The sequence below is a fragment of the Mastomys coucha genome, unplaced genomic scaffold, assembly GCF_008632895.1.
Source record: "Mastomys coucha isolate ucsf_1 unplaced genomic scaffold, UCSF_Mcou_1 pScaffold12, whole genome shotgun sequence".
In the NCBI taxonomy this organism is placed as follows: Eukaryota; Metazoa; Chordata; class Mammalia; order Rodentia; family Muridae; genus Mastomys; species Mastomys coucha.
Window position 1 is genome coordinate 88784812 of NW_022196894.1, and position 10497 is coordinate 88795308.

The following is a 10497-nucleotide window of genomic DNA, read 5'->3' on the forward strand; positions in this document are numbered from 1 at the left end:
TCTCCGGAGTAGAGCGGCAGGAAGTGGTAATGCGCTCCACTCCCTCGGTATGTAAGCTGCCTCTGGGTTGCTACCAGGGAGGTGCCTCCTGTTCTTAAAACCCACCACAGGGAATTATCAGCTCTTACTAGCCTGAGTGGGTCTCTTCTGCACTCAGAAACAAGTTGCTTCTTATCTAGAATCCAGTCTGTGCTGGCTTAAAGGGTGCATGGGACTTGTCAAAGGCCTGCAGTTGTTTCCCTGTAGGTCCTTGGAGCCTTGTACTCCCCCTAAACCTCCACACCCTACACATTGCAATAATTCTGATGAGGCAGGGGATTAACTCTGGAGCAGTGGACCATTCCTGACTCTGGTCAAGGAAGTAGAGGCCAAGTGACTCCTGGACACCTAGCAGAGGCAGGAAAGAGAATGGAAGTTTAGACAAAGCTGTGGAAGACTTGGAACCCAGCCCCAACCTTGACCTCTAATCACTAGTATCTGTAAAATGGGAACAATGTCCCTCCCACCCCAACACCAAGGTCACAGAGGCCACAGGGGGAGCTGGGCAACCCGTTTGTGCGCTGAGCCCAACAGAAGTTCATTTCCATCCTTGTCCAGTCCTATCCACATGTCATCCCACCCAGAACTTGGTCAAGACAAGCGTGCACTTCAGTGGCCAGGATCATTCAGAGCAGATGGCTGAGACCCTGGGAAAATAGCTCGCATCTCTCCAAGACTAATTTTTCTCTTTTGCAAAATGGGAGCGAAGCTTCTCTTTGGGGCCAGCTAGAGAGTGACTAAAAGAAAGAGCCAGTCAAAGCCGGCTAACCGCGGGGTCGCAGTTCAAATAACCTTGAAGCAGTCACCAGCCCCGCCATTCTAAAGACTCTATCACACCCCACAATCTGGAGTACAGAAATTACCATTCATTGAACACACCAACATATCTTTGCCTATAGATGCACTGTTTTACTGTTACCGGTCCTTGCACAATTGTGTGAGTAAACCTTTGGAAACATTCACCACGCGCGCACAAGCCACCTGCCAGGCAGGCAGACCGTACAAAACCCTAGCGAGGCTGGGGCCCCACGCTGAGTTTTGCCCGGCTCTGCTGAGTCTTGACTCCTGGAGTGTCTTACCGCACACGTTTGAGCCCCAAAGCAGCCATTCTACAGTCCCTCTGGCTTCCGGACCTCCAGCCCTCACCCTCTCTCTCCGGTGCCAGGAGCCTTGCCTGCCACCGCCACCCGGAGAGGATTCTGCGCAAGGACACCGCTCTCCTTGGCAGCCAGGCAGAATCGCAGCCTGAATGCTAGTAGGAAGGAAGGAAGGAAAGGGGGAGAGCCAGAACCAAATGAGGAACCCGGGAATCGGTGGGAGGTCTGCGCCCTGGAGCCCCGCGAGAGTCCGCCCCAGCCGGTTTGGCACTGGCTCCCCCTGAGCCGCCAGGCTGAGGAGCAAAGGCCGGCCCTTACACGCACCCGGCCTTTTGTGCGAAGGCAACACAAAGGAGAGGGAAAAACACGTCTTCCGCTTTGAAGGAGGAGGCCAACAGCTCCAGGACGCCTAGGCAAGCCAGGAACTCCCGGAGCCCGGCCGGCCGATTAGCCTAGGCAAGTGAACTCTTGATTCTCAGGGAAGGCGGATTGGTCCAGCTCCGTGTGCTGGTGGGAAACGCGGCTCTAGGGCCCACCCAGGACACACAGGCACGAGCCAGATCCTGACAAGGGCGAAAAGTGTCTCTCGGACCAAGAGGGGGCTAATCCCGTCTAGGTTCCGATGGGGGGTGGGAGTGAGTAAAGGAGACGCACGGAAATGTGTCCAGCCTCCTGCCTGCCTCAGAGCCAGAGGAGACCAGGGGGACACAGATGGCCCTCAGGCGGCGAACAGCTCTCAGACGAAAAGAAGGCAGCTGATGGGAGGAGACAGTTGGGAGCGGTGGGGGCGGGGGGGCCATCAAAGCTTCTGATTTAGGGAGTGAGGACCACGAGATGCCTGGAACTGCTGGGACAACCTAGTTCACTAACTAGGCTGCGACACTGGCCATAGGACTAGGGCAAGTGGAGAGGCTAGCGGGGACACACAGAGCAAGCAAGCGCTGCGCTCTTTGCCTTCGTGCTCTTTCTCCAGGCTCGCCGCTATAGAACGGCTCCCCCAACTTTTGTCCCGGTCTCTAACTCCAGTTACTGAATCAAGTGTACCAGAATGTCAGGCAGTTCTCCCGCAGACCTCCAGACGCAACCAAAGAAGGAACTTGGGCTCTCGGATGCTCTGGGAAGTCACACTAGCCTGGTGGCTGCCACCTAATCGCCCGCACATTGTACGGTTTGTTGGGAGGCTTCGGAGCTCCACACCAGCTGGTGACCCCACAGAGCTCACCCCACACACGCCCTCACCGCAGTTCGCCAACGAAGGCCCAAGAGCGGTCCTCACATGCCCAAGCTCCTAATCCCCACCACACCCCCCAGTGTGACAGACTCTGCTAATTGAACGGTTATGGGTCATCCTCGTAACCGTTGGGCGACATTATCACCACGCTTCAATTCTTCATGTTTTAAATACATATTTAACGGATGGCTGCAGAGCCAGCTGGGAAACACGCGGGTTGGAAAACAATGCTCCAGAAGGCACGAGACGAGGGCAAAGGAGACAGTCCATTGGGCTCTCTAGGGTAGCTCGACCCCAGAGGAAGACGTAGCACGAAACGAAGAGCAATCGCCTGAGTTTTCATGCCTGTTCTGAGTTTGCTACAGGAAGACCAATACTGTTTGTCTGCTTGCTTATTAAAACTGCGTATGTGAATTCAAGCATAACACCAAGCAGTAGGAAGACCGGAGAAAAGACAGGAGAAAAGACCATTAAAACTGCTCCAGAAAGAATTGGCTCCTGTGTTTGGGGGCGGGGAAGAGGTAGCACCCGAGATCTGTAAAAATAAATACCCCAACAGACAAAACACCTTTGAGCTGGAGATGTCTGCATGTGAGAAACAGTTGGGGGTTGGGGAGACAATCTGCTGGCCCTACGCTTGGGGACCTACAACTGCTCCAGTTCACGGTAGGCAAGGCCCGCCTGTATGGGCCTGGCCATATAATCTCCTGGAGGCTCGCTGAAATCAGTTCCTAGGTTTTCACTTCCCTAAAATGGGTGAGTGTGTAGTTATCTCTAGATTACCCCAGGCAATTCTCCCAAGCCGATCGGGCTTCTCGGTTTTGTGTGTTTGTGTTTATGTGTGTGTGTGTGAGTGTGTGTGTGTGTGTGTGTGTGTGTGAGAGAGAGAGAGAGAGAGAGAGAGAGAGAGAGAGAGAGAGAGACTGCTATCCATAAAAGGCGTCCCAAGGCAAGAGGGATTTGGTTCAAGTACCACCGTCTAGGACCTCCGATAATTCGTTGCAAACAATGTTGCCGCCTCTACTCCAAGCCTTAGACGCCAAGATGATGTTGGAAGTTCAGTGGCTGGATTTCCCTGAAAGTAAATGGGGTGGAAGTCTTTAACCATCTACGCGTTGGAACTTTGACTGTATTGAAAATAGCTCCCCCGAGCTACCACACAACCCAAACTTTATAATGAATTGCGATTTCTTCTCATAGTGCTAAGAACCTTTCTCCTGCTTCCTTGGCCGCCCCGTGCTCTCCAAGGTTATGCCCCCACCTGGGGGCGCTACCACCCGTCCTCGGAGCTGTAGCAACCGCCACTAAGTAGAAAGGAGCTGGGGGGGGGGCGCTGTATGCGCGGCTAGTCTTTTCTTATGCGTCCCCAAATGGTCACAGTTTGATGAAAATCACACGAGGCGGCGAGAGGGATAGCAAAGACTCCAGGTGTGTCAGACAACCTCGGAGTTCATCCTAAAACGTAGAACTGGTTGGCCATTCCACTCTTTGCCCTGGCCTGACGCTACAGTAGCAATATTTTTATAGAAAGTTGCAGGCGTTCCCTCTCTCCCAGGATCCCCAGCCTTCTCCGTCAGCCCGGCTAGCCCACCCGCTTCTTCCAGCTCGCCCTTTCCTCTCCCTGCCCAGGTCCCTCCTCCCGTCCCTCCTCGCGAATCTCTCTACCGCGGGCGCCCATTGGCTGTGCGCTGAGAGGAGGCGTGTGCCGGGCCGGGCGGGTTTCATTGAGCAGAATTAGCCGGGTGACATCAGCTCCGCAGCCCCTCGGGCCGGCCCAGCTCATTGGCGCCTCTGACCCTCCAGGAAAAGCACATTGTTCCCGCCCCCGCCCAGACCACCGCCACCGCCGTCGCCGTCGCCGTTGCCTCCACCCAGCTATAAAAACCAGCGGAACCCCGAAAGGTGTGGATGCTTATTACAGACGGAGCCAACGCCAGCGCCCAGAGCCAGGCTCTCCTCCTCCGCAGCGAGCACCTCAAAGTGAATTCACAGTAAGTGTCCCCGCCCCTTAACTGCCCAAGCCTAAACCCCGAAGACCGACTTCTCCAACTCCGCTAGGACTTAGGATGCACCCCTACGTGCTGGCCTGGGGCCGGGATCCCGCCCCTGCGGGTACTAGAGGCTGCCTGGGTACCTAGACTCAGCGCAGCACCTCGGGCTCCAATAACTCCTGTTGCGGGTCCCGCGCGGCCCTAGAAGCAGTGCTTGGAATGTGAACCCCAGTGCGGGCTGTAGGTGCGCGTGTACACGCGTGCCCGAGTTTGCTGTATCGTGTCGACGGATGCGTTTGAGCACGAGTAGGAGATACTTCTCCATTTAATCTCCAGCCCACAGAAAAGTCCTCATTTATTCCAGGCCGGACTGAAGAAACAAAACCTCTACAACGTCCCTCATTGAGGGCCACCCAGGAGACCCTGAAATAAAGTAACCCGTGGGTGAGCTTGGGGAGGAGAGAGATTTGTTAGGATCACTTGCATGCCCCGGGCTGCTAGCAGGCCAGACTGCTGCGGGGTAAACGCCAAATACCTTTGCGGGTATCCTGAGCTGCGGTGCAGGTGGGCGGCGGTGATTGTCTCACTTCTCCCCCCACCGTCTTGTGTGCCTGTGTGTGTCTCTCTGTGTGTGTCTGTGTATCTGTCTGGTTCTCTCCTTTCCTCAAGTTCGGAAGGTTGAAAGAAGAAGGATCCTTCGGACGCTTAGACCATCCCTGGGGCCATGGACTCGGATGCCAGCCTGGTGTCTAGTCGCCCGTCGTCGCCAGAACCCGATGATCTTTTTCTGCCCGCCCGGAGCAAGGGGGGAAGCAGCAGCGGCTTCACAGGAGGGACCGTGTCCTCATCCACGCCGAGCGACTGCCCGCCAGAGTTGAGCTCTGAGCTGCGAGGGGCCATGGGCGCGGTGGGCGCGCATCCCGGGGACAAACTTGGCGGCGGTGGCTTCAAGTCGTCTTCCTCCAGCACCTCCTCGTCCACGTCGTCGGCGGCCACGTCTTCCACCAAGAAAGACAAGAAGCAGATGACTGAGCCTGAGCTGCAGCAGCTGCGCCTGAAGATCAACAGCCGGGAACGCAAGCGCATGCACGACCTCAACATCGCCATGGACGGCCTGCGGGAGGTCATGCCGTACGCGCACGGCCCGTCCGTGCGCAAGCTCTCCAAGATCGCCACGCTGCTGCTGGCGCGAAACTACATCCTGATGCTCACCAACTCGCTGGAGGAGATGAAGCGACTGGTGAGCGAGATCTACGGGGGTCACCACGCTGGCTTCCACCCGTCGGCCTGTGGCGGGCTGGCACACTCGGCGCCTCTACCCACCGCCACAGCGCACCCCGCGGCCGCCGCGCACGCCGCGCACCACCCGGCGGTGCATCACCCTATCCTCCCTCCTGCAGCCGCGGCCGCAGCCGCCGCGGCCGCTGCCGCAGCGGTGTCCAGCGCCTCTCTCCCGGGCTCCGGGCTGTCCTCGGTCGGATCCATCCGGCCTCCACACGGCCTGCTCAAGTCTCCGTCGGCAGCCGCAGCCGCCCCTCTCGGAGGTGGGGGTGGAGGCAGCGGTGGCAGCGGTGGCTTCCAGCACTGGGGTGGCATGCCGTGCCCCTGCAGCATGTGCCAGGTGCCGCCACCGCACCACCACGTGTCGGCTATGGGCGCCGGCACCTTGCCGCGCCTCACCTCCGACGCCAAGTGAGCTGGTCAGTCGGGGTGCGTTCTGGAGAGCCGAGGGCAGCGGAGCAGCGCGGACAGGCCAGCGCTGAGGCTCCGGGGCTCTGTTGCAAGAAGGGGAACTGGACCGCGGGCTGGGCCTAGGGGGTTACGGGGAGTCGAATATCTAGGAACCAAGCAGCGGGAACATTTGGAGCGATGGAGAGGGGCGCGTTCGCTCCAGAACCTGGTTGACTCTTTGGCTGAACACTCCGTGGGTCTGAGAGGCACCATTGTACAAAACAAACCGGACACAACGCGGGTACATGCATCCCTGGAACGTCCTGCCTGCACTCCCAGGAAGTCTAAAAACTGACTTTCCCGTGTACAAAGATTGACTCCCAGTCTGGGCTTAGAGGAGACGCAGAACACTGGGGGACTTGACTTCTTTTCCCCCATTTCAGGCAGGGTAGGAGACTCCCAGGAACCGCACTGCTGAAGCGACCTCTGGGCCTCACCCTGCAGGTTCATCCCTGGCCCAGGGCCAGGCACTAAGTTAGTTGACCCTGTCGTGGGTATCAGAAGCACTTAGGGTCCTGTGGTCTCAGAAGTGTGACCTTCCCTCCCGTTTCTCCTATTGATTTATGGTTTCCTAACAAATCAGTGGATGCTCCTTTTCAGACCACACGAGCAAGCTTTACATTCGCTTAAAATAGCACTTGTGGAATGAAATAATCCCAAACTACCGATATGGGACTGGATGCTCTTTGGATCTTATTTTTAAATAGAACCACGTCCCTCCCCGCCCCCCCACACACATTCTAAGCACACATAATTTGGTTTCTTACCCGACTAGGGTCGCTGTTTTTGGTACTTAGGGGCTTGACAGAAAAACACCATCAAAAAGTTGCTGTGAATATAGTTTGAGCTATTTGGGAGGGGGTGTTCTGTTGAGTTTCTAATAATTTCGTGTGTGTAAATATAATATCAATGAAGTGCGTGATGCTAAGCTCTTTCCCCCCCCCTCCGGCTAAGCCCGCTGTTTTCTTTCTGTGTCGTCGCCCCCCACCCCGACCCCACACCTTTTGCCACCATTATGCGACCTGCATGTGGGCTTTTTCACTCCTGCCTCCTAACCTCTCCCGCGCTGCCCGTGCAGAGTGTATCTATCACCTGTTTTATTTTTGTAAAGAAAAAAGAAGTGCTAAATAATATTTATTACTTGTTTGGTTGCATAAAACGAAACAAATGATAAAGTGTTGAGATTTTAAATAAAATTTAAAGTAAGTCCGGTGTTTTCGGTCTGTGCGAGGGAGTTACGGGGGAGGGACAAGGAGACGCTAGGGACAGTGATTCCTCTGGGGACGGATTTGTAGCTCGTTTTGCTGGCTTAGCCATGGAGAAAGATAAGGGATTTTTACTACTCCCTCCCTCCCTCCCTCCCCCACTCGTTTTCTTTAAAAGGGCGCGCTCTGCGGATGTGTATCACCGCTTTCCTGTGCTTTTTCATTTTTCACACCTAATCGGAAACTCCTTTTCCCTTCTACTGAAAATTGAGCTAGTTCAAGAATGAATTTTCTTTCCAGGAGTGCCGAACTTTGGACCTTCAGGGCCAAGGACCGAACCTCTGCCGAGGTTCTAGGAGCTCTAACAAAGTTCTCTTCAGCCAAGAGTTTCTTTTCTCTATGCTCAGGAGCGTTCGATGGGCCCCACAGCACCCTTGGATTCATCTGAGAGCCCGACTCTTGGGTCCCGGTGTCCCGCAAAGCCTGGGAATTTTGTGCAAAGCTCTGCAAGGGTGTTTGATGAGGACTGAACAACCTCTCCATCCCTTCTCCACACTTGCTATCCCCCTGACCGCCAACAAAGTGTGGGCTCTGTGAACGTTACTGGCCTGAGGGGCGGTTCTCTCATACAGTCCCACGGCCCTGTGGATTTTTCTGGGGGCGATTTCTGTCTTTTCACAGCCACCGAATGTCTTAGAATCCTAAACAGAGGTGCAAATGTAGGGTTTTACTCTCAAGAGAGATTCTAAAGAGAATATTTTAAAGCTTTAAAGCTTGAGGCAGATTCGGTTCCAGTCGCTCCTCTGTCACCCATCTCAGAGATGTCAGCCTGCTGCTTTAACAGATGACACGTTGAGTGACCACTGGCAGACAGTACCTAGACTTGGAAACGGAGAGTTCCTTTTGATGTTTTTGGTTTTATTTTGTTTCTTTTTAGGCACGGCTCGTTCAGGAATCCATCACTTGAACCTGAGTGAAGGGGGCCCTTCTGTGGACCCATCAGCTAGCTCTGGGACAGGAGCGTCTCCCTCCTCCAGTGTGTAATGCCTGTCTGCTAGCCAGAACTTCAGGCTCTGGTGCACCCAGAGTGCTGTAGGCCCTACCTAGCTTATCACAAAGGCCTTCTTTTTTTTTTTTTTTTTTTTTTTTTTTTTTCTCCTTAAGACTAGGAGGCATATGCAATTCCTGACAGAATGGAGAAAGGAAAGAGAAGATCGAGCTCAAGAAAAGGCAGGGCTTAGCAGGGTCTAATCCTGTTTGTTCTGAAATCACATTGAAAACAAAAGTTGTCTGGTGTTTGAAACTGAGTCCAGCCCCAGATGTGGACACACACTTAGGGATGCTAGGAAGTGGGAAATCCCCAGCACTTAGCTAAGAACCTGGAAGGCCAGTGATGGGGAATGCGCAGTGTTTGAAGTGTGTTCGCCCAGAGCTGTTCTGCAAGCCTCTGCCCAGGCCTTAGGCATGGAAGGCAATTGTTACAAGGAAAGACATGGAGTCTGCTTTGCCATCTCAGTCTCTAAGTATCTTGTTAAGCTAAGAGCCTCCTCACCCACCAAGGAGGGAGTTAAGTCCAGTCAGGGTCTGGGTCCTCCCCTGAGACAATTGCTTCAGCTGTGCAAAGCCCTGGGCTCCCAGCTTCCCTGACCTTGGGGGAAAGTGCTCACCAGGAGGCACAACAGACCTCCAACCACTACAGGTAGCTCCTCTCCAGGGTAGCTCTAGGCTGCTGAGGGTCAGGGTAGATGTCTCAGATCAGTGGCTGATCTACCCTGAGAGGGGACAGACCACATTGACCTCTGTGGTCTGTGTCAGGAAATCTTCAAGATCCTGTCAACAAGAATTTGTAAGTTTGTCATAAGATTTTTTCCCTCCAGTTCTGAACATTTCCTCTGTCTCTGCCCAGCCATGCCCCTCTTTGTGGCCTTAGTGACTGCTCAGCTCTCTGGCAAGCTCCACCCCCACCCCCTGAGGGCTCATCAGACACAAGATCTGAGAGACTTTGGCTAAGACTTAAGCCCAGAGCTCAACTGGCAAAGGAGTGGACAGAGCTTAGTGAGCAAGCAGGAGAAGAGCAGAGTTGCCTCCCCTACCACTGTCCCCAGGGTCTCCACTCTCCCTATGGAAAGTCCTAGAAAAGGGCCTGATTCCCTGGCCTCAGTGTTGGAGGATTTGCCTAAGCCATAAGATACTTCTGATGTGACAGAGGAGTTCCACATCCTAGTGACAGTGAACAGAGGGTAAAGCAAACTGGCAGACCATGTGGCTATGCTGATGGAGGAACACACTGTGGAGACTCAGAGAGTTCACTCCCTGTGAGGCCCAGGACTTTAGTGTGCCATAGACATCCCTGATGATCCAGTGCTCCTTCAGCCAACTGGGCAAGACCTTCCTCCATTCTCCTCACGGGCTAAATGGGGTAAACACTCCTTTGTAGTTTGGTTTGGGTGCCTGGGATTGAGTCCTGTGAATGCTAAGCAATCGCCTCTACTGCTGTCTTATTCAGTTACTCACGAACTTATTTTGAGACAGGTTCTTACTAAGTTGCCCAAGATCTCCTCAAACTCATCTGTAACCCAGGCAGGCCTTGGACATTCTATCTTTGTTCTTCAGCTTCTTGAGTAGCTGGGATTACAGACCTGTACCAACACCTATGGTGTTGTTGAACACCTCCCATCCCCAGATGACAGTCTCCTGTTTCTTCTTAGGGCCAAATCAGCTTAGAACTCTGTCTGAAGGCTGTTAAATGAGTGCCTCTATGCTGCCCTCAATCTTAGACCCCAAGGCTCTCCATCTACGTTAGACTCCTTTTACCACTGCAGACTTTTGCCTAGTCTTCCCCCCACCCCCCACAGTACCAGAAGGGATCAGAGGAGGTATTTACCAAGAGTCCTCCATCAAGGGCCACAAGACATCTTGTGGGTGAACAACTGTCTCTTGGTATCTCTGCAGACCTCTGATGGGAACCAGAACCAGCCCTGGCTGTTTACAGAATAAATGGCTGCCCTCCTAAGTCCATCTACACTGCTGGGAGAGGCTCGATAGCTCCCGGAGTTAGCATGACCAAAACAGGTGACGACTTCATTCTCTCTCAGAGTTTAGGGGCAACTGCCACAGAAGTAAGGGAGAAAGCAAGCGTGGTCCTGGTGGTACTCACTAGATAGAGATCACCACCCCAACATGAGCACGCACACGGGGGGGGG

The 10497-nt window shown here is 54.3% G+C and overlaps 1 protein-coding gene across 2 annotated transcripts; it reads left to right on the plus strand.

The window, feature by feature from the left end:
- The first annotated feature begins 1950 nt into the window (after positions 1–1950).
- Positions 1951–7296, plus strand: Olig2 (oligodendrocyte transcription factor 2). Of its 2 annotated transcripts, XM_031364811.1 has the most exons (3): positions 1951–3123; positions 4171–4358; positions 5028–7296. In XM_031364811.1, the coding sequence occupies exon 3, from the start codon at positions 5083–5085 to the stop codon at positions 6052–6054; it is 972 nt and encodes a 323-aa protein (XP_031220671.1). In that variant the 5' UTR covers positions 1951–3123; positions 4171–4358; positions 5028–5082; the 3' UTR covers positions 6055–7296. The 2 variants fall into 2 exon arrangements, with proteins under 2 accessions (XP_031220671.1, XP_031220670.1); XM_031364810.1 differs by lacking the exon at positions 1951–3123 and having other exon boundaries at positions 4018–4358.
- Positions 7297–10497: the final 3201 nt, after the last annotated feature.